Source organism: Dromaius novaehollandiae, chromosome 6 (genome assembly GCF_036370855.1).
Source record: "Dromaius novaehollandiae isolate bDroNov1 chromosome 6, bDroNov1.hap1, whole genome shotgun sequence".
Classification (NCBI taxonomy): domain Eukaryota; kingdom Metazoa; phylum Chordata; class Aves; order Casuariiformes; family Dromaiidae; genus Dromaius; species Dromaius novaehollandiae.
Window position 1 is genome coordinate 7,010,678 of NC_088103.1, and position 23,919 is coordinate 7,034,596.

A 23,919-nucleotide genomic window follows, 5' to 3' on the forward strand; every position below is an offset into this window, starting at 1 on the left:
TGCATCAGCTGGCAAACAGCCAAGCACGCGGTGCTGGTTTTCGATCGCCTTTGACCTGTCTGGATTTCTGACGGCAAAGGGAAAAGGGTGTGCAAGTCTGCTTCTGATTTCCCAGACACTGGGTTGCATGTGCACCACTGTGCTTGGGAGGAGGAAGAGGAGGAGGAGAGCCGTGCTGGAGACTCCCCTCCATCCCCTGGTCCTCGGAGGCCCCTGCTCGTGCTGGGGACTACAGGATGGACACGAGCACGGATGGCTAGGGAAATCTTTTTGGATTTGGGGTGATAAAAGTTTGCACATTCAGGAGGGGTTTATAATGGTTTCATAAAACATTCTGGTCTGAAAGAAGGGTGAGCTTGCAATCCCTGCAGTCGGTTTTGGCTAGAATTAGGTTTATCAGCAAGGTAATGGTGTGTGTAATAATTATATCTCAAAATATTAACACTGGTGCTGAATAAAATTCAATACAAACTTCTGGATATGATTGCTTGTTAAACCTTGTTAAAGTAAATGTACTACTAAAATAGACAAATGAATGCTGAAGCAGCTCAGACAAATGAATTTTATGAATCTTGCTGGAAACAACAGTATATTTCAGCAGCTGTATCTTCTTGTAGGAAAAATGTCTGTTGTTTTGCTTTAAACTTCTTTAAACGGCTGGTTGTGTATTTTACTTTTGCCGGCTGTTCCACTTCTCAGAGCTAAAGCCAGATAGGGGCTAACCCAAAACGTAACATCTGTCTTTGGCCTGCCAGTAGAAGTGAGGTTGCTCTTAATTTCTCATGATAAGCATGCCAGTGTTTGCTCTTTAATTAATGAGAGTTATTAACAGCTTAGCAATATTTTAGACTATGGTATGAGGTGTGATCGAAAAGAAAAAGCTGTAGTGCCCCGGAAACTTCTCTCTATTGTCAGTTTAGTTGATCGTGGCATTTGCTGATCTTGTTTTGCCCAGCGGCTTCCCATGGGCACAATTATTTTCTTGGCATGGGAAGATGAGGGCAGATGTCCTGGGCCAGACTTAACCTACTGAGAGCCCTCTTGCCAGGTATGGCCAGCAGCAGAGGCTTAATGTAGAGCATAATAGGCCTAACGCATATGATAATTCCTCTGCATACTCTCCGAGGCTTCAAGAAGTGTCATTTTAAGGATTTTCCAAAGAGAGGGCTTCGTATTTAATAGCCTTCAGTGCGTTTCTCTTCCGTGAAACCTTTATAATGGTCCCTTGAAGACAATTACGTCCACAGCATCTTGCACGTGCCTTAAACACAAACCGACCAGCATGCTGTCTTGCGTATTTTGAACCTGCCTTTCACTATTTTCTTTTAAAAGGTTTGCACAATCCTAGAAGGGTTCAGGTTGGTGGGACCTCTGGAGGTCTCCAGTCCCATGTCCTGCTCAAAAGGTTGCTCCCAAGTTGGAAGAGGCAAGTAAAGAGTTGATACAACTTCGCTCCCTGCCTTGCCATCCTCCCGTACCTACCTGCCCTCCACGGTCTTCTCTTTTCCTTGCTGAAGCTGGGTAGGTGCACGAAGGAGCACGTGCACCCACACACCCATGAAGAGATGTCATCCCTGTCCGTAATCTTGGGGAGAAAAGCTTGGAGGAACCCAGTTACTTGGCCTGCACTGCTCTCAAAGCACTTTCCCTTTTCTTTGAAAGCCGAGAGGTTCTCGCATAACTGCTCCGTGACTGTTTTGTGAGATATTTATTGGTGTATGGATGCGGAGGTTACTAATAGCTAGTTTACATTAGCTTGTAGTGTTGTTGTATTTTTTTTTCCCAGCCGAAAACTGTACTTAGCGTGCTCTTTTCATGGCTCAGCACTTAACAGCTTGAAGGTGTCAGAATTAATGAGGGGGAGAAAGAAGCTGTAGTGACTGCAAGTGCAGGGGAAATATGTAAAGGAAGAGATAATATTTGAGTCACAGCTCAAAGTCATGGCTCAGATGAGGAATTAGAGCAATGTTTTCTTGTCGTGTGATTCAGTTACTCCTCAATACCCTTCTTTGTGGGTGCGTGTCGTGTCCCACGGTGAGGGTCTGTCTTTGGGTCTTCTGCACTTCTCCAGGACGATATCCTAGATACCATCTGGATGGGGTGTCACTGGGCTTACGCTGTGCTTATCTGCTTCCCTTCCCACCATTGCAACAAAAATAGGAATTTTTCTGGACTTCCCACCATCATGAAAATGATTTTTCCAGACTTGGTCTGCAACTTGCCCCGTGGGGTGGGAGCTGAAAGGGTTGGTGAGAGGCAGCGTCTCCGCACCCTGGGTCTCTAGGAAGTGGGGAGAAGTGTATGGAGTAGGAAAACTCCAGGAGAAGTCTGGAGCTTAAATGGAAATGGAAAGATGGTCTTTATTTTCTAGGAAATGAATATCCTAATTGGATATTCCCTGGAGCCTTCTGCCTTATCTCCATGTGTTTATTATTTAGGAATGAGAGAAGTGTAAATATCTCAAACATTGGGAATATTTCCATTTTTACAATGAAGTGCCAAGGCCCTTGCTAGACACTGAATTATAGGGCTCGGCTATCACACTTGATATGACACTTCAGAGAATAATTTATTCCTTCGCTTAATACTGTACAGTCTGCCTACATGTAGCAATGCAAAAATTCATCCTGCCTTTATACGCGTGTCATTTTGCTTAGTAGAATAAGATTGCTATCGGTTTAATTTGCTCTGCTAATAGCACCAAGTAGCACAAAATAATTCTTTGCATTCCTCTGCTTTTATACAGACAGCCCCGTTTATGGGTTTTTCTTTGTATTTGTATTTTTGCATCAGTGTAACAGCACGGGTTTTAAGTTTTAATAACAAAAGTCCCAGTGCACAGCTCCGATGCTCAGAAGAAAAATAAATGCTACACGCATGCGCTTGATCTGTACATAAAAAGTAAGAATATATGACAAAAGTCCTTCTATAAAACACACAGCTGAGAAATAGCTCAAAGACATAGCGGTGTCGCCCTCCTTTTACAAAATTTGGAGCCAAACCTACTATGGACATTGCTATGCAGGTCTTAACTTTACGATGCATCCCAGGAGCGACAGTATTAGAAAGGAAGACGCAGGAAAACGTGAACAGGACCCTGGGGATCCCATTAGTTCCTGCATCAGACTCTATATATTGGCTCTGTAAAGAGTTTTTATGCATAGCAGAGCTGAGAAAAGTATTACACTTGTTAGACAGAGGAAAAAAAAGAACTATTCTCTACTCTAATTTCATAAACTCTTGCAGCTTTAATTAGAATAATTTCTTTTTTAAATCAATAAAGCGTCTTGTCAAAAAAGTGTCCATTGCCAATTAGCCGTACCTGTTGAAGGCATAGTGGCACTTGCTCAAGCCTTATTGTTATTATTCATGAATAAAAGCATCCCGCAGTGCAGCATTATAAGTGAAGGTGTCTGGCTGGGTAAATGGATTTCCACATGGCTTCACGCTGCTCTGTCCGGTCGGATGAGCTTTATAGGAAGTTGGCTGTACTCGCTACTTTTTGCATTAAAAGTGCCCAAATAGCACCTAGAGCTGGGCAGGAAAAAAAAAAGGCAGGGAAAGAATGGTTTAATACTATTTAGAAGGTATCCTGAATTTTGTTATGTGCAAATAACTCTTAAAAAATAAAAAGGTCTTCCTTGCAAAACCAGTTTTGATAACTCTGAATGGAAAATGTGGACCAATTCTGCCCGGTTTTCGGTGTGGGCATTACCTTGTGGAATGAAGGAGTAAGGAAAGGACTAATAGGTGCCTTGGAGGTGGAAAGATGGGCAGGTCTAGCTGGGAGACTATGAATTACGAGTCCGGAGACCTGGATCAAAGCTTTTTACGGACCGTGGTAGAGACACTTCATTTTTCCAATGAAATCGATACGTAATGCTTTATCACTGCAAGGCACAGTTATTGCTTATAAAGTTCTTTGGCTTTCTTTTTTAGAAAAGGCCTTGCCTGTGCACTTATTTTAACAAGCAGACATTATCTGCTAGCTGTATATCCTTAAAGCAACATTTTCTTGCAAACAGGCTTTGAGCTCTCTGGTGCATTTTCCAATCGTTTTCAAAATGCTCAAGCCTATTACCGTGTTCAGGCGTGTGTCCCTTCAGAATACCGCCTACTCGCTTTCATCATTTATTTAATCTTTTGCTCCCTAAGAATGATCAAACTAATTCGGAACTGGCGAGTTCATCTTAAAAATTAATCCCAGGTTCTGCCCTGTTGGTTTTTATTTGCACGCCCACTCGTTGCATTTGCTGTTTTCCTAACTAGCCAAGCACTTCCCAAGATTGTTTTTTGGGGTGTCATCTTGAGATATGACGTATAAGAGAGGTTCTCCGAGCAGAAGTTTGTGCTGCTTTTACAACTTGAAGAAACCCAGCAGCTTATGCTTGCAGAACCCGTTTTTTGGTAGCAGCGCACCAGCTCCATCCTTCCCGAATCCCGGATCCACAGCACGGCCCCCGCTGTGCTGCAGGACATTGGTTTCCCTGCTGCAGCATCCATCTGAGGTGCCTCATCTCTGTTTTCTTTTGCTGTTGCTTTTAAATGCTGCCCCAAGCTTAATTCTTCATTTATCCATTGATTCCCTGCTAAATTAGGGCGGTCTTAAGGTATTTCCTTTAATTGGTTATATTAATCTTTTTGTTGTTGTTCTTGGGGGCCCTTTAGGCAGTGAGTAAAACTGATTTGTAGTTCCCTTTAAAATGTGAATATATTACTTTGCTCATTACTCTTAAGAAACAGGATTTCTCTGTAATGGTTTTATGTTCATGGCATGCTGAGGTGGTGATATTTGTCCAGCTGAGTCTCACACCCCATGAGAAACCTGGTTTGTTTTTTCCTTTTTTCCTTCTTCTAATAATTCCATGCATTTTGCTCCAATGCCTCTTCAGAAGTTCACCGACATCAAGGAGTTCTCTGTGTTTGCTGCATTAAAAAAGTTATTTGAGCAAGTAGGTTTTAAGCTTCTGCCCTGCATTAGACCCTCCTTGGGTGTCTCTTAGTCTTGCCAACCCAGACCACTTCCCGTTAAACTTAAAACGCTACTTGAAAGCATTTTGGTGGGTTTCAAATCATTCTGAATACATTCTTTGTAAACTGCTTTAAGGAACTATTTCAGCTTTCATCTTTTATATGAACATTTAATACCGTACCAGATACAACGTCTTAAATATTTTGTGAGCTTTTTGTCGTACAAGGGAAGTTTAATTAAAAACCTAGAAATACTTCTGTATGGTAGAAATTTAAAAAGACTACTACTATATTTATACAGAAGAGATTACTAAGAGATGACATAATAAAGCTTATGTAAAATAATGGTTTGTTTAAAGACAGCATATTAGGATATCTTCATTTTTCATAATAGAAATTATATGGACATGCTTTGAAGTTCAAAGAGAAAAGCCTGATACAATGAAAGACTTGCATAAGACAGAATTAATCCTTGTCACAAGGTCTTATTAAGACCAAGAAGTTATGAGTCTTCACAGAGGACTGAGATATTTTGTGGGGGGACACAGGAACAGTGCTAGTTATGTTAGATCCAAACAAACAACGGCACACGCCCTCAGCCAAAACCTGAGTCTTAAATTAATAAAACACTCACGATGGGGTTACTCCAGGAAAAATCATTAGGAGGCATCTTGTACTTGAAGCGTTGGGTAGAGGTGGTTTTTAAGGCAGAAGGTTGGATGACACGCTTCACTGTTCTGGCCAAGAAAGTCCTGGGCTCTTAAGTGGTATGTAATAAAGATTACTGTACTCAGCACTGGTAGATAAATCTTGTCAGATCTTAAGTATAAGGGTTTTCCGCGTTGTAAGCTGTATGATGAACGAGTAAGAAAGAAATCCTCTCCGTTGAGGTCAATGAATGCTTGGCTTTAAGCTTTACAAGAGCCTCAGGGCTTCCGCAAGTTGGTAGTACTCAAGTTATCATTTCTTTTTACATAGTCCACTGCCACTCTGACTCTGGATTTTCAGAAGCCAGGAGAGATCACACGTATTAAATATATATGTGTGTGTGTGTGTATATGTATATACATATATATATGAATAATAAAAGTCAAGACCTCCATGATTAGCACTGTGTGAATTTGAGGTGGGTTTGGGGAAAGTTCTTCCCTCTGAATCAAAAAGAGGACAACCCACCTGTACTGCCAAGGAAGCGGTAGCAGATGGGAAAAGTCTTCCCTCAGTTTCCTTCAGACACTCAGTGCATCCTTTCCTTCAAGGAATAAGAGCCTAACAAATGAATTGGTTCTTCTTTTTTACATTTAAATAGACCCTTTTTTTGCATCAGCAGCTTCAGCGGGAGAAGGGGACAGCCCAGCTGCCCAGCGCGACATACTGAAAACACCTTAAAACCCATGATAGGTTCTGTTACTCTACTTAAACATCAACTGCGTTATTCTCTTTGCTATTTTATTGCTAAAGACGGACTGATTGTGATTGTAACATCCACCAAGTCGTTTCTACAGAATGACTGCAATATTTCATTAGCCGAGGAAGCTACTGTACAGTTGTGCAATTAATAGGCTTCAGCTGGATTTTCTGAAAGCTCATTAGGAAACTTCATATCTTCCATGTATGCTCTCTGTTATATAAAAAATCATTTGTTTTCATATGCTTTTTTGAGAGCCACTGCGTCCTCCCCCTTTGACTTACAGCAGTGCCAGTAGGGATCAGTTCAGAGTTCTGCTTGCTTTTTTTATATATACCTATTAGGTTTTGTTCCTAACCATTTTTTATCGGTTTCTTTTCTTGGTCATGTCTGCTCTTTTCCAGGCTTATTTCATTCGTATATAAAATGTGTGCCGTTCTCTAGAATATCCTGGGTCTCCATAGTTTATTATGGAGAAAACAAAACTATCTCAAGCAACTTTTATTGAATCGTGCCCATCCTGCTGTGTTGCCACCTCACATAATACAAATGTATCCAGCATCACTGAGACCGGTGCTTAAATAGTGGCAAAACACTTCTTTAGAAAGTAATGCGATTCTGGTACTTACCCGTTATTCTATTTGTTAACGTTTTAGCAATTTGGTGGTAAGAATACATGGTTTTGAGATTGCAAAATGCGATTCAGGACCAACTCGTACTTTAGCGGTGTAAACAGCATGTAGTTTTGAGAAGAGGAAGGGTTAATCTCCTGTGTAAACTGCTGAGTATTTTATCTGTACCTACAACATGTGCAGGTGAGCATCCAAAATCATCTGCCAGGAGACTTGGAAGATGAGTTAGAGCTGATGCGCACAGGCTGGCTGGAGAGCAGGGTCCTCCTCTGAGCTTTATAATGATATTTTAGCTCTCTTTGAATGACAAATATTCCAGATATAGGGTACATCTTCCCTACGAGTGCCATTCCTGCACTGCGTGTGCCAAATTCTTGAGCTTCTTCACGTTTCCCGCTTCAATTAAAAATGCGTATTGAAAGAGCGTATCGTACATCCCATATCTGTTGATACCAAATCTTTTGCCTGGTAGCAGCTTGATTAACTCCTTTAGCGGAAACCTGCTGTAAAAATTCATCCTGAGGCAGAAAAATTTTGGACCAAATTGAGGGGAGTGGAAAAAAAATACATATATATATAGCAAATGCTAATATTCCTATAACCTCTTACATCTCCCCGATAGCTTCCAGAGTTTTATCAGTAAGCCAAGCTCACCACCCTCCCGGTTTTTAAACTAGCAACTATTTGTGCAAGTGAGATAGCAGACTAACAGGACTGCTTTTTAAAGATGCGTATTTTTATTTCGTTTTTAAGTGGACTGATGATATTTTCAGAGCTCAGCCGTGAGACTGGCAAATGTGTGTGCGTTTGGCTCCAGATCAGCGCCGTCGTTTCGCCCTTCAGTGCAGTATCCATGGCAAAGGAGTGGCTCTCTTTTATGGCAAGATCGCGCAGATCCAAATAAGCAATTAGTTTTATTTATGACCTGAAAAGGAGCCAAGTATTCAAGCACTTGTGCCCTTTGAACAGCAGTTACCTACCCTCTGTGCTCCAAGGAAGCAACATAGTTCAGGGAAGTCTGTGCGTTGTGCTCTTATAGTACTTAAAATCATCCTGTACCCCATCGTTAGGATCATTTTAGGCCTGCTACAAGTCTTTGCTGGTTTTTTTTTGTTGTTTTTTTGATGTATATATTTTTTCTTTAATTCCTGTGCCTCCCTTGGTGTGCGAGGAAAAGCTACAGCTCTGCGCCAAGACTGCAAAAAAGTGAAATGCCAGCAGCTTCTGCAGATTTTTTTTTTCATTTTTGAAGGTTAGTTTGATTTTAAACAGTAGCACAAACGACAGAAAAACTCTTAGTTTGGCACATGGCTCTAAACCGTGCTAGTTGTTGGCTGACCGGATGCATGCAGCATCTCCGCCTTGCTCCGTGCCGCATCCCGAAAAGGAGCCCGCTGGCGGTTTGCTCACGGTTCAGGATGTACCTGGAGGAGCAGAATAACTCAACGTGGCCTTTCTGTTTATTTAAATACGCACATATGCTTTCCATCCTTATTTTATAAAATACAAACTACGAAACGCAAGGAAGGGGGACTGAACGTGTTCTCGCTGGAAGTGATTTCTTGCAATAATCCCCATGAGAACTGAACAAACGTGAGGCGCTGCTTAAGTTTATGGGAAAATTTGACTTCCAGTTGCTGCTGGAAAGACCCTAAGGCCACCAAGGTGCCACTGTTTATTTGCCTGAGGGTTTCCTAGGCAAATAAGCAAGCAGTCATGTGAATAAAATAGGCTAAAAGCAGAAGGGAGGTCGTGAATTCTGCCCGCTGTGCAAGGCAATAAAGCGTTGCAGGTCCAATAAGACATCCAGCTAGCGCCTTAGCCGGGAATGATTCGCTCAGTGAGCCTTGAAAAGCTGCGAAAAGCTTCATTGAGCAGATGAAAACTTGGAAAGCCGCTAAAATATTGCAATACTCCTTGGCCAGGTATTTAGTTTCATTTTGATGTAATGCACCTATTTGAGCCGTCATCTCCTTGTAGCTGGCCTGCAACAGGCTGGGGGACACAACAGCGCTGTAAGAAGTGTCCCCTAAAGCAAGAGACTTAAGCCTGGGAGAGGATGGTCTTATCAACAGTAGTTCATTAATGCTTTGGCTCCAAGTCAGTCGTTTCTGTGCTCTGCCCCATCAGGGCATGGGTGCACATCTCAGCACCGGCTATGCTGCTCTCCTATAAACTCTTTAATTGGTAACACTTATGCTCAAGTCAAGCGTCGTCCATAGTTGCGTTAAAGCACGCCCTTACTTGGGCAGGAAGAAGACCATCAGAGAGGATCGGAGCTGCTGAGTCCTTCAGGCTTGTGCTTCTGCGCTGCAATAATGAAGTATATGCACTTATTTTTTTTCCACTCTCCAGTTTTGACCTGTGAAATCCTGGTTCCTTTGCTCTGATTCTTGCTCTTCTTTCCTATTTGCTCAGGAGCGTCTTGCAACAGCGTGCGCCGGCCTGGCCTTTGATTTCGGTCCTGGCAACCCAAAGCTTTCATCTGGGGTTTCAGATTCAAATGAATCTGTTTCTCAAAGGATATCTTGTCGGAAAGCGCGAGAAACTATGGTTTGGCTGAGGTTGATTTAAAACCTCTGTTCTTGAACTGTATTTTTCTAATTATCCATAGCCTTTGTTCGGGGCTCGCACTTGAATCCTCATTTTTGTAGGTTTGCTCATCTCTAATACGCAATTAGTCGTACTCTGAAATTACCGCGGGCTGCAGAGCGCTGTGCAATACCCTCGTTTGTGGGTCCGAGGCTCCTAAAAACGCGAGGGTGATATCATCTAAGCAATTTTAGCAGGTCCAGTGATATCTGAGGTAGCACTTCTGCTAAACCATTAACTCCATGGAAAGCAAAAGCCGCTTTCTCGCATTTGGAGGTGTGATTTGGAAATCGAAGTACCCCTCTGCTTGTAACGGCCATCTCTGCTTCGATGCTTGCCTCGAAATACGAGCGGGTGGAAAGATAGAACGGATTGGTAATTGTAACATTTTAGTTCGGAAAAGTGTAAAAGGGCCAATAAACTTTAATTGGGGAATAAACTGCAATCTAGCCACTTTGATTGTGGTATTGTATTTTATATTATTGAATAGCCTTACAAAACTCCCGTCACGGCTATCTGTACACTAAGAAGGTTGCATCACCCTTCAGAAACTTGACCTCCATCGTCGCTAAACTTAACCTAGAAAATCCCTTTGATCTCTGCTTTTAAGTGAGGCTGAGTTGTCATCCCGACAGTTCACACCACTTGCTTGGGCTCGGCAGTAACTCGTCAGGGTAGATAGCTTTAATTAAAGAATTGCCACTGTATTTGGCAAAGAGAGGACAATTTACAGCCAAGTAATTAAGTGGACAAGGAGGGTCAGAAACCACGGTTTTGACTTATTGATTTCTTAGTCATTTTCTTTTTTTAAAAAATTTTGAATTACATGACAATAGGGGGGGAAAAAAGTGAATTTAACTATTTGCTGTCTCCCGACCTTACTCAGCTGGTGGTGGCAGCTTAACAGTTCTGCTTTTGATACAGGGATTGTTTGAAAGAAATACAGGCAAAAGCATTAATTTCACACTGAAGAGCGGATGTAATTGAAAAAAATAGTTCTAATGAGCGAGGAAGACACTAAGGTGTGTTCATGGTAAAAAATATTGGTAAAAAGTTATTTCTAATGAACTGGGAAGACAGTAAGGTGTGTTCATGGTAAAAAATATCAGTAAAAAAATATTTCTAATGAACTAGTAAGACGGAAAGGTGCGGTCATGGTAGGGCACAGTGACACTCTGGGATATTCTAATCCAAAGAAAAAAATGCATAAACTATATTTCATTCATTATTTTCACATTCCCTGTATGAACAGCAGCAAATGCAGGAGAAGGAGGCTTTCCTTCTCAGTTTTTTCTCCCTCTTGCCCAGTTGAATTAGATTTGTGTCTTCTTCTAGAATAGAAGTCATCTAAAAGTCAATTAAAAAGCTTATTTTGCACAGGATAGTAACAGAAAAATAGAGGTCACATTCATATTAGTGGTCTCTTCTGCAAATAGGTCATACTTTGCTATCAGTTTGATTGTAAAACTAAAAGCAGTTCTCAAAAATACCTTGGAACAGCTCCTCACACTTCTGTTTTGAAACATAGAAGAGGCTTCACATGATACAGTACCTTCATTTAGTTTTGCAATGCCATTTTAAGAAGAAAAAATTGAATTTGCACTTTCAAGGTTTTGCTTCCTGCAAATGTTGTTATGGATAAAAAATACTCATTAATCAGAGTGTTTGTGGACTAGCAAATAGAAGCAAAGTAATTTTATGAGTTTTGTTCATGAGACTATCTGTAAATATTTTTCTGAAACTGTTTTTTTTTCTCATTTCTGTTTCCTGTAGTGAAATGGAATATAGGGATGAAATTTATTGCAATTACTTTCTGAAAAAAAAATAGCAAATTCAGTAGTCTTTAGAGCAGTTTTGTTTATTTAAACTGTTTCTCTAAGGAGGAACCCCATCAGAAACATTATGTATGAAAACATTCATAATTAATGCAAATGTCTAAGCCATATCTGAGTTGATATTCTGGAACATTTTGGATTTTGTGCTTTCAATCTACAAGATACTGTTTGCTTCTCTTTGCACATTCTTCTCTAATTTATGCAATATTGACCTGTTACTTTTGTTTTTACATACTTACAGTGAGTCTCCCACTTTAAAAATATATGGTCTAATATATAGTACAGCGGAGACATGAAAACCAAAGTTGGAAAAAAAAACACAGTTCAAACCCTCAGAAATCGGTGCATATTCAATTATTAGGATATAACAGGATTTGGGTCTTGAAAACCTCCCGAGGTCAATGAGAACAGCCTGCCTTGACGACTTTGCATCTCAGTGGCACAGTCGTTCTTGGGCAATATATCCAAAGCCCATGCGCTATAGCTAAAACGTAATATAAAGTTTGATACCTATTTTGGATCATTTCAGCGCGTGCTTAGTCTGTTATCCCACAGATTAAACTTTCATTAAGGTTTTGAGGTGTGTACCCATTTTCATGCTTTCTCCTGAAGACTCTGCAGTTCGCAACGGGTTTTTCAAATTTGCTAATTAAATTTTCCCCTTGTCTTCTTCTTCTTCTTCTTTTTTTTTCCCTCCAGCTCTCGTAAATGTGAAACTTTGGGCTATTGATCGGCAATGTTTTCAAACAATAATGATGAGGACAGGCCTTATCAAGCATACTGAGTATATGGAATTTTTAAAAAGGTAGGACACTTGTTTACTTTATTAAAAAAAATACAGTAAAACTGCCGTCCCGCAGCTTTGGCTTTTTTGTGAGTGCAGTATTTGGTTGCTTTCTTTTCGTCGCTTTTTATTTGCTGTTTAACTCTCTGTAAGCCATGTCCCACAGCAAGGAGGACGGTCAGGAGTAGTTTTACTGCTGTTTAGTCTCGCTCTCATTGCAAGTAATTCGTTTGCAAAGAGGAATACATCCTCGGGGTATCAAACCGCAGGCTGCACAGAAAAGAAAAGAAAAAAACCTTAATATGAGTCATTCAAAGCTTCCCTTATCACAGAAATAGCCGTCAAAAAATAAACGACTCCCTAGGGAAAAATCTGATTTGTAAAGTGGTCTAGAAGCAAGTCCATGGGAAGTGCGTTTTTGTACCTGAAATCCGAGGCAAAATGCAAGTTCCTAGTGAAACCCAAGCTGTAGGTTTCTATAAGATATGGATGACTAACAGGAGACACATGAAGTGAGGTCTCTCATTCCTTAAATCTGAGTTTAATCTCTCAGGTTTTGTTCAGTTAGTGCCACCATCTCAAATCATGATGAAGCTTCCTTGTTGAAGCTATGTATAACATCCCAATAACTCAAGCATACCCTAGCAATAAAGAATTGGATACATTTCATGTTAGCAGAAGCAATACAAAATATCAAACACAGTAATATTCATATTTAATACCAAAAATGTTGATGCAAAAGACCACAAAACCAGAAGTGCCAAAATAGCAGAAAACAAAACACCCTGTCGCTGTGCTGGAAGCGTTCAAAAAAATCGTGCATCCAAATGTTAGCAAGCATCGGCTTTCCTGCCCCTTGGTGACTTAAACCAAGAAGTGAATATAAGCTCAGCTCTGGGGGCGAGGGCTTCTGGCTCTCATTCAAAGCAGGAGCTATGCACGCGTTAAGCTCTTAAGCTTTGAGCTTTAATAGAGATTTTCTAGAAGATTGTCAAGATTAATTTGGATGCAGATTGCACAGAGCCTGCCCGGCTTTAATTTTAAGGCCAACGGTGCAAGGAAAAAATGGAGAATAGTTTTCTCCCCCTGTGCCTGAGCTTCTTGGTCACAGCCTGTTACAGTGTGTGAGGCTGTGTTTGAATACCCATTAGAAATGCTAAAAGCAAGGAGATATCTTTTTATTGCAATCGTGCAGTTTCAGTTTGGGAAAATGTTTCTTCATGGCCCCCAACTGTAGTGCGGGCCAAGCTAGTTGCATGGTTTTTGTTATAAAACATCATTTCCCCCCTGTTTTTCCTCTGTATGCCAATAGCTGTCTAAAGTGCGATATAAATTCAATTTTTCATGTTAATGACACATTAAATGCTCATTTTTAAGGAGGCCTCCCTGCTCAATGCTTTTAAGGAAAAAAACATGCATTAAATTTGAAATCAAGGGAGTGTATCAGTTGTTGATCATCCTCTTTGGCTTTGTTTTCTTTCTCTTATTAATAAGTGAATGAAAATGCTCCTGTTAAGAAATCAAACATAGCAGAGTTTTCTTATAAAGACATAAGTGGAACCTGTTCATAGAAAAGTCAGTGTGGTTGGAAAGCGTTATTTTCTCTTTGCAGTGCTGTAAAAAAGTTGCACTTTGTAACCTTGTCATTAGTCACAGAAACACAACAGTCACCCTCTCAATAACTCATTTTCACCTGCCAGCTAAGTGTGATGGAAATGTAGCTTTGGGGGGCAAAATGAAAGTATTCGTCTTTTCTCATTCCTCTTGCTGAAAGCAGTGGCAGTCTGATCCCTAGGATCACCTCGGTTCCACGTATTCGTTCCAAGGGTTGTTACCCCTTTGGCCGGTATTTGTGGTCCTGCTGGATTTTTCCTTTGAAGGAACATGTTGATGATGCAGGTCAGCTCTTTTTTCCTTAGTTTCATCCTTTTATGTCCGGAGAATGCCTATCCCAGCCCTTTCTCCTGCATACCGCAAGGAAAACAGAAAAAGCACATTGCTTAGTTGAGAAATCCAAGCCTGCCCTCCCAACGGATGCTGTGCCAGAAGGCTGCATCCCAGGTTGCTCCAAGGACTCTGTGCCATTGCATAGCATGGTTCCTTTTCCTCGATTTTGATGGTGGCTCCTGGTGTTTTCCCTCCACCGAGGGTATGCTCATGTTTCTGAGGCCACCAGAAGATGTTCCATCCATTAATTTAGAAAATAGTGCAGCCTATTTTCTCGACTTGAGAAGCGCAGAAGGAAACAATATTGGCCCAGGTGTTCTGGTACCCACTTAAGGCATCACAGTCCACATGAACGGTGTATCTGTAGTACGTAGTTCACGTAGGCTTATAGAAGCTGAGATAAATCTTTTGTTTTATATAAATCAACTACAGCACATTGGAGTGTGGAGCAAGTGAACATCCTCTTTTTCATGGTGTAGAACTCATTGTATTTTGGTTTTGTTCACTGTTACAATGTTATAATGATTTTTCTTTTCTCAAACCTCTAATTAAAATGAATCCGTTTAAGCAAGATCAGAGTATTTTAGTCAAGCAGACAACTATTTATAAAAGGCTGCATTTGTTCGGGAAATAAAAGACTCGAAAAAACTTTACCCTGTAGCAGGTGGAATCGTTTCCTGCTAAATCGTAAAAGTATTGTGGAGGAATACGAATATCCACTCTCCAAAAAGACCAGACTGTCTTGGAAGAGTAAATATTGCTTTTTTTTTTTTTTTTGCAAAAACTTTCTAAATATTGCATAAAAAGATGCCTAATGTTCCGGTCCATTGTGTAAACTCTAATTCATCCAAGATCCTGGAACAGATCAGCAGAACAAAAGATAAACATTCTGTGTAGCCTTAGAGGAAGGATCTAACTTTAGAATAGGAAGCTTGAAGGGAGTTATACATGCACACACACAATCTTGGATTCTTATAAATAAAACTCCAGTAATGCTAATAGAGAGCAAAAAAAGAAAATTAAACTTAAGATATCTTGTTAGCCCAAACTCTGAACTTAAACTTTATGTTAATGTTGCAAATTGTAGTTCTGTTGAAAAAATGCATGCTTTTTTGGCCTTTAACATTTTGTCGTAGTGCTCTGGCTTGATCTTTAGTCTAGTCTACAGTTTTAGCTGAGGCCCGATTGGCTTAAGTGGGAGGTTTTGATCTGATGAACTGTGGCAGAACTGAGTTGATTATATCTAAGAAACAAGAGTTTATGCACTCATCTGTACAGGGAATTCGAGCAGTAAACCACGGGTTTGATTGTGACAACACATACTGAAATCAGCCAGCACAAGCAGAATGAGTATTTTAAGGGAGAATGTTTTGCTTTTTACAAAGGTCATTTATCAATGACAGGAAAGCAAATATATAAAAAAAAAGTGAAGCTTTATTAAATGACTTTATCTTTGAAAGATTGCCCGCAGTTTCCCATAAAATGTTTCCCAAAGGGCATCTCAGGATGAAATTATAGTGGACAGGAGCAGAAGCAAAGCTAAAAGAGTGTGGCAGAGTGAGGAGAGACTTTTGAAAAGAGAGTTGAAAATTGGTGCTGCGTTGGTGAAGTATGTGTCCTAAGATTCAGACGATTAAACCTGCAAAAGGGCCTTGACATGAAGAAAACAGTTCTTGTGGAGCACTGAAACATGGACAAAGTAAACCAATGGGATAGCAGAGAAAGAGAGGAAGGAAATTATTTGTATAAGGTAAATAAATGCATCTGCTCTTAATACGAAGTTATCTTATCCCATACGTAGGAACAGCCATAGTGGTGCAAGCCAGGAGCCCATCTAGTCCAGCATCCTTTCCATTCCTTCTCTCCCCAGCTGGCGCTCAGGGCCAAAATGAAGGAGACTGCTCCCACTAAGATGGGTCGGCAGACCAAGTCTTTGAAGGCCGAGAGAGCTGTGTCAAAAAGTGTCCACATCCACAAGATCTGGACGTCACCCATCTTCAGGATGCCCCAATTTTCTGAGGCTTCAAAGGCAGTCCAGAGAGTGTCCTTAGGAGGAATAAACTTGACTGTCATGTCATGATCAGGTTGCCTCTGATCTCAGAGACCACCACGAAGAAGACAGAGTTACCCCACCTTGGTTTCATTGGTGTTCTCCAGGCCAACAAACACCAGATCAAACATGCCATCAGTCAGCTGGGCTAGGGATACGGTGAGAAGAAAGCTTATATCCAGGTTAAGATCTGCTGAATGTAGCTAGCAAGCCTGGAAACATCCAAAGAGCATCCACCAAGAGCTGTGTACAGATGAGATGACCAAACTTAGAAATCAGCTCACCTTTCTCTACCATGCCCAGAACTGGCCATAAGAACATGTCTGGGAAAGAGTTAAAACAGGGTGAGCTAACAAATATGTATTCTGGCTGTTTTGCAGCTGAACTGGCTTTCTGACTCCTGTCTGTGGAAAGCTCTGAATCTTTTCTTTCTTCTGAAATTCTCACCTGTGATATTTTTCAGCCCTCTATTTGCTGTTAGCATGACTAAAGCTTGGCGGATTGTATGCCACCCACAATTTTACTCAGATTTGCAGAGCTGTCAAGTAGTATCTTACTTCCCTCTTAAGATGTGCTGGGTTTTGTATCGCTTTATGCTCTGTAAAACCGGACTGCTAAGAGAGTTAAGACTGGATGACTGATCCAAAGTATGGCATACCTAATACAGTGGCAGTTTTAGCTGGAAATGGATCTTGGTGCAAGGAGCTGGACTCTTTGTCCCATCTCAAGAGCAGGGTACGGCTCTGGAGAGGGCACCTGGAGATGACGGGGTCTCTCTCAGAGCAGGCCTCTGTCTAATGCATTCTTGGCTGAGGTCTACAGCCACCTTGAGTCCACAGTGAGTGTTAAAATTGTCTTTTTTTCATAACGTCTTGAAGTGAGTAAGATGATAGGCATGAGTGACTATCAAGCAGGCAGAACATCAACCCAACATCAACACACTTAGTGGTTTAATGGTGTTAGAGGACTCCTCAGCGCGAAGGATGCATACTCATATGCAGCAAATCAAGGACTTTTTATATGTAATATCCATTTCAGTTTTTGTGTATTAAGGGAAGATGGAAATACCACTTAGCCCTTGACTCTGGTAAGGTTTATGTGCGTGCTAAACTTAACATACACTGAGTTACCTGGGGTTTATTACAGTGGGGAAGACTAAACTGACTGAAGCGCGTTTGCAAGACCGAAATTTAGTCTTATTTTGTCTGCATTTTCCTTTGATAAATCATGTTACACCTAGCTTTGGTGCAAATAGGCATTTTAGAAAGTCCGCCACGAACTTTGTGTTTCTCTGCTTAGATTTCTCGATGCTACAGCTGCAAATTGGAGTAACGCATCCGAGCCTGCAACTCGTACAGATGTCAGAGAATTGGCGCGCACGTCGGCAGGGCTCAGCTAATAGGCGTTGTGGTTAAAATCAGGAGGGAGCAGGAGCAACGTTGAGACGGGAGCTTGGCTGAGGGGAACACGCCACAAGGAAGAGCGTTAATGAGTTACGGTAGCAGGGGCGCAACGAGGGGAGCCTACGGGAGTGCAAACGGGAGAATAAATAAGATGTCAGGAAGGAACCTGGGATTGGCATAATGGAAGAAAGAAGTGAAAGGCCCTCATACGTCTTTGGGCAGGCACAGGAAGGGTTTATAGAGAGCAGGTGCATAGTGTTTTTTTTAATGTGATGCTGAGTGTAAGGCTGCAGTCGGTGACGATGCTCCGTGCACCCACAGGATCTCTCAGGAGGTCCTCTGCCCCTCCAAGGCTCACGCGTAAAGGATGGAGACAGACTGAGGAGGGAGCGGGATGTGCGTTTGGTGGTATTTCAGGAGGGCAGCGTAGAAAGAGCTGTACGTCTGATTTGGAAATCACACAAACGCTTGTCTGGCCTGTCTGTTGGTTTCCGCAGGAGCGCTTGAAATTCAGCCCGTGCTTGGGACGCTTGAGGACATTGTGAAGGAAGTTTGTGTTTGCAAGCGGCTGGACGTACGAGGGTGGTTTTCCCCGCGCCGCAGTGCACGGCCGGGCACTGAAGCAGAACTGAAATGATGCGCCAACGTATCAAACTGTCAGTTTTGTTCTGTCCTTCAACAAGAAAAATAGCATCTCTCCTAGTTATTTATTTATTTATTTTGCTGGCGAGAAGGTCAGCTTAAGATTTTTTTCAAGAAAATTTATACTTAACGGCTATAGTAGCTGTAATCCGGCCTCCGTAGTCCCATGTGAATGATATTAACGCATGTAAAATAGTTGGTGTAGATATTTTTTTAAGTAATGGAAGTTTAATATTAGTTATATTTTTAATCTAAGGAAAACCTGCAGTGGAGGTAGTAGACCACAAGGAAAGGGGAGGAAAAGGAGGAACTATAATGTTCCCTTGAATCAAAGCAGGAGAAAGGGGGAGGAATAACTGAAGCTTTGTGTGGGAATATTTTCAACACGGGAACTTAAAATAACCTGTCCTACCAAACGCAATAAGGTGATTGAATACAGCAGACCCCAGACCGCCCCAGTCTTGGCTTCCACCGTAATCGATATTTGGATTAATGCAAACAGGAGTAAATCCATATCTCTCTTTAATGTAGTGCTACTTGCATCGCTCTTGGCGCACCGAAGAGGGACTAGCCCTGAATCTAGATGAGGCACGCTGCGATTTTGCTTTTGCTACTACTGTTGATTGACAAAATCAGACTGTTTGTACACCAACATATCCGGGTGTTGACTCTGTTGCCTGATCATAGATGCTGCATCCGCTGCTAGGAATACCATTAACACGGATTGATTTTCTTTTTCCGCGTCGCTCTGCATATGCTTACCTTCAGTCAAAGCATTCGCACTTAAGGATTGGGTTGGTTTTTTATTTTATTTTTATTTCTGCAGGTGCCCGTTACAGCTTTAGCAAGAGTGTAATAAGGGGAAAAAGGCTTTTCCCCGTTATTCTTCCCTTCAAGTGTGGCAGTTTAAGTGTGGCAGTAAATAATTTACAAAAGGCAGATGACAGACAGCTACGTTGCTCCCCTAATGTCTACCTGGGCGGCAATTTAGGGCTTTGCTAAAATGGAGAAGCGATATGTCATGTAGGAAAGAGCTTGTTATGCAGAACAGTGGAGCAACCACAGGCTGTGCAAGCAAGGCCACAGCGGGTAGCTGGCAATAAGGCATCTGTAGGCACTAAGGATTTTGAGATATTTGGCTTTCTTTGACCGTTCTTTTCTCATTTGACCCAGAGTTTTCTTGGTGAGTCAAAATCTAATTTGCTAGTAGGATTGTTGAGGAAAACAACCCAGGAACCTTCTTCTTTTCTACCATGTGTTTTTTTTTTCTTCCCATAAAAGTTACTGTATCAGTGAGGAAAACACCCTCAAAGGTATGCTCATGATGTCAATACACAGAAGATCTCATTTTGTTTCAGATCACTGGATTCTCCTTTTAGAATTTTTTTTTAAGCAGTTACAAGTCAACATGGTCCATGTGAAATCCATTTTGAAGAGCAGTAGGTCCACAAGTAGCCGTTTGGGCTCTGCAGGCCTATTTGCATAGACAGAAAAGAAGTCCACTCTTTCATCAGCAGATGTTAAAATGCACGTGTAGTGTGTAGCATTAAATCTTGGACTTCTGGACTTTTTCTCCTGGGTGGATTTTTGGTGTGGATTTTTTTTTTAATATCCAAACCATCTTTTTTAAGGTGAATGCTGTCTTTTTATTTGTCCCAGTTACTGTTTTTTCCCGTGATGAGCATCATGTTTTACCTTTGAACACATGTAGATTCTGGTCTCAGGTACAGATCAACCAGCGTGGAGTAATTCACTGGTAAATCAGGTATTATTATGGATTTGCATATGTGCAAATGGGAACAGAATCCGGTCCTATATCATTCCAGGGGTTCTTCGAGGCCGTTGGGGTTGACTACATGTCTTAACATCCTGCCTATTTGGAGAAAGAAAACTCTTTCTGGTAGTTTTGTGTCAGGACCAAACCAGTTCTGTCTTGCTGCCTAACTATTAGCTGCTGTCATGGTTCACGACACTTTCTGAACTTCAGAACAAACCAGACTGAGAAGCAACCTACACATTCGTGTTGCCTGTGTTAACTAAGCACTAGGGCTCTTTACAACTTGATGCAAAAGTTTAGGCATAGCTGCGGATTTATTGGGGTGTTAGAGTTTGTTTGAACTCATTTGTTAACCTAACCAAGGTAGCATTTTATATTCATGTAATATTACGTGGGCATTGGTGTATATACTGGGAGGATTGTTTTTAATTGTTAGCTAAAATGTAGAAAAGCATGGACAGATTACAGTTTGACATTTATGCTACAAACATGAAAGGAGATCAAAGTATTATCCTTTAAGGCTATTTTATTCTGATCACATTATCTTGTGACCTAAAATAAGACTCTGCAAAGGTAGCATGAGCTCCAAAACAAGATCTACTGCCGATAGCTACTTGCAGAAGAGTCTTGGGTGGCTTCAGTGAGTTTTCCCGTACAAGTGATGAGCTGAGGAGGCAGCCCAGAATAAGCAGGCGAGACTCCTTAGTTTGTTCTTTCATAAGTGCTATGTGGCAATAATCTTTGGGCCTTTGATCTATCAACTATTTAAAATGTCCAAGGAAGTTATTCATGCCCTAGTGGTGGCACAGTAGAGCTGAGCAGTGACACGTAGCATTGAAGTTGGATGAGTCGTGACCTGCAAAAGTTGAGACACTTTGGAGGTTTTTCACGTGTGGTTTATGCTTCATTTCAAAATGGCCAGTGATGGAGCGGCACCCGTGAGTTATAGTGGATGGTTGAAGTAACCTTGCAAGGGACATTCTGCATGGCTGTAGAGAGATGAGAAAAGGCATGCTATGATCATGGAGGCCAGAAGATAGCCCTGGTGTCACCATGGGAACTTGATATACCTGATACCTGGCTAAATTAGGTGGAACAGAGGCAAAACCTTACAGGATAGCAGTTCAGCTCAGCCTGAACACAAAACCACTTGTGAGCCCCCAGAGATATTCAACCATCCAGGGAAGCCAGACAGTCCCTGTAGAGGATTCCAAAAGAATGGAGATGGCAGTCTAAAAGAGATAGGTAAAACACAGAAAGAAAGTTAAAAAAAATCAAACTCCAAACCACCAAAAAAACCCCACTCCCAAACCATGACAGCGCTAAGATGAAGTGAACTATTTAAGAGGTATTTAAGTCAACAGGCAGCTGCTGATGCAGACAGATGCATCAAATGATTCTGCCTTTTGGGAAATCTTGCAGATCACTGAGGGAGGGTAGTGATGATGAAGTGGGAGCTATAGAAAAGTAAAGTATAGATAAGTCATGAAAGCAGCAAGAGGGTATGAGAAAAAAATGCATAGTTAATAGTGTTAAGGGCAATACAAAAGAGAAAAACTAATAATCATTGTAAAATTGGTCCCACTGTAGGTTGTAGAGATCACAGTGCTGTTTAAAGAAAGAAAAATGAACTCAGAATGGCAAAAATATTCAAGCAATGTATCTATTGTGTATGATGGAATTCAACAGCTATTAGAATTAGTTATTTTTGAATCAACAAGCCTAGATAGTTTGCATTGAAGAATTTTTAAAGAGTTGTTGTGGGAGTTCCTTGGGTCATTAATTCTGTTTTTAATGAATTTTAAAGCAGCCAGGAGGTTCCAGAAGGGAAAGAGAGCGTTGATGTCAGGCCAGCGTTGAATAGATGGGATGATATTGCTCTTGGACAAAATATGTAACAGCTGAAACAGGATTCAGATTCTGAAAGAAGATGATAGGGATGTGAAAACCAGTGGGTTTGTGGGAAGTAGATGTTGGGAAATTATTTGGGGGTCTTTTATTGCGGAAAGAAGTCTGCATGATAAATACAGAAATGTTGACATAAGGTTATCAGACACCTGTGAAAAACTCGATCTGGTAAGAAACTGCTGAAAGCTAGCTAGGAAAAGCTCTGGAGGGTCTGGAGTTGGCTCAGTAGCTGAAAATGAAGCTATTGCAATGTTAGCCCCCCAAAATTTGAAGAAGTCCTTGCATGGGCAGTCAAAGAAAAGAAAAAAAAAAGACATAAACATGAACTCTCATGGTGCACTCTCTACTGCTGCAAGACCTTGTGCTGTTCAGATGTCCATAATTCAAGAGATAATAGGTAGCTTGGATAGAGTTGAGAGAAGAGCCATGGGAATGGGGTTGGAAAACATGCCTTATAGTGGGGGACACAAGGAGCTCAATGCATCTACTCTAGCCTAGGCAGTGTAGTAACACTGTCACAGCCTACAGGAATCTATGCAGGGAGCAAAACTAGAATAAAACACTCTTAAAAAAGGTATGAGAGGTGGCCAAAGATCGAGGTAGGATAGAAATAAGCCTAGTGTTATAACACAGCTAATTCTTAACTATTGAAACAATATGAAAAAGATTATGGTTGATTTTAGAATTCATTTCAAAATCAAGTTTTACTGCTTTTCTTAAACTTGCATCCTGCTTTAAGCAAGTAATTCAAGGAAGGCCAATGTCCTGTGTTGCACAGGAAATCAGAGTACATGAGTTATTATTTGGCTTCTACAATCTATTAATCTGTTATTTATAATTGAATGGAAACCTGTTTTAGAATGATTCCTGCTTTCTTCACTCCCCCTGGGTTGATAGGCAAGTATTGATGTTAGTTTTAGAGTAGAGTCAGCACAGAAAACTCAGCCCTACTGTCTTTATTCTAATATTTTATTCTTTATTAAATGCAATGGCTTTTTCTCCTCCATTGTAAAATGGTGCAGATACGATGTCATTTTTTACTCTGCTGTTTGATTCTTGGGCAAAATCGCCCAAGACCAAGTCGCGCTCGCTGGTCCGCATCCAGACGAATGACCCAGGGACACTGGTATTTAGCAAGTGCCCTTATGGCAGCTGCATCTCCGCGTGCCCTTGGCTGAACGCCTTGCCCAGCGGCAGCCCAGGGCTGCCCGGTGCCAGGGCCTGGAGCTGGGCGGGAGAGGAACAGGTTGGAGAGCACGAAGCAAAGCGCTGAGCAGAACCTGATCTGCAGAAGTTAGCAGCCACGGTCAAGCGGAGCGAAAAAGCGAACCGCCGCGGAAGAAATCGTTTAGAAAATAGCGGGTGCTTCCTTGTTTGTCACACCAACCCCATGCCAAAATATAGCGTCTTTCGCCAATAGTTTGCCCTAGATGTTTGAATTGGGCAAAGCCTCCAGAACTCCCTTTAGGACCCCTCCTAAGAGATGAAAGCCTTCAGGTTCTTTGGAGTGGTCTGCAGCAAATTATTAATCCGTTAATCTGTGGGTTAGAAATCAAAGTAGAAAGAGCAATGCAGCAGTCTGGTTTTGTACCTGACTGCTCTGAAGATCTCGGCAAGGTAGGCTCACCTCGCTTGGGTGAAAAATGAAGAAAACATGATATACTTGAAAAACAGGGTCCCCAAAGGCAGTTTTGGAGCCCTTCATTAGTGTGCAGCCTCTTGATCATCACAGCCATTTCAGAACTCATTCTTGTGTCTGACATTTCTCAAAAAAAGCATTTATCCACCCATCCAACATGTTATCACCCCAGACAGTGCCTGTTCTTGTGTCTGTTTTCGTGCTCAAATTGGAAATAGCTACCTCCCAAAGCGTCTGCCAGTCCCCTGTCCTCAAAGGAATCGTACAGGAATTGATGCGCTCGGGAGAAGGGTTTCAGCCATGCTTGGTAGGCTGCTTTGAAATATTTTGC

At 41.4% G+C, this 23,919-nt stretch overlaps 1 protein-coding gene across 4 annotated transcripts in view; it reads left to right on the plus strand.

The window, feature by feature from the left end:
• Positions 1-23,919, plus strand: part of PRKG1 (protein kinase cGMP-dependent 1) — a 496,774-nt gene that overhangs the window by 278,041 nt on the left and 194,814 nt on the right. For all 4 annotated transcript variants that reach the window (XM_064513567.1, XM_026097420.2, XM_026097419.2 and 1 more), the window contains exon 4: positions 12,138-12,243. In XM_064513567.1, the coding sequence (XP_064369637.1) occupies positions 12,138-12,243 (106 nt within the window). The remainder of the gene's footprint in view (positions 1-12,137; positions 12,244-23,919) is intronic.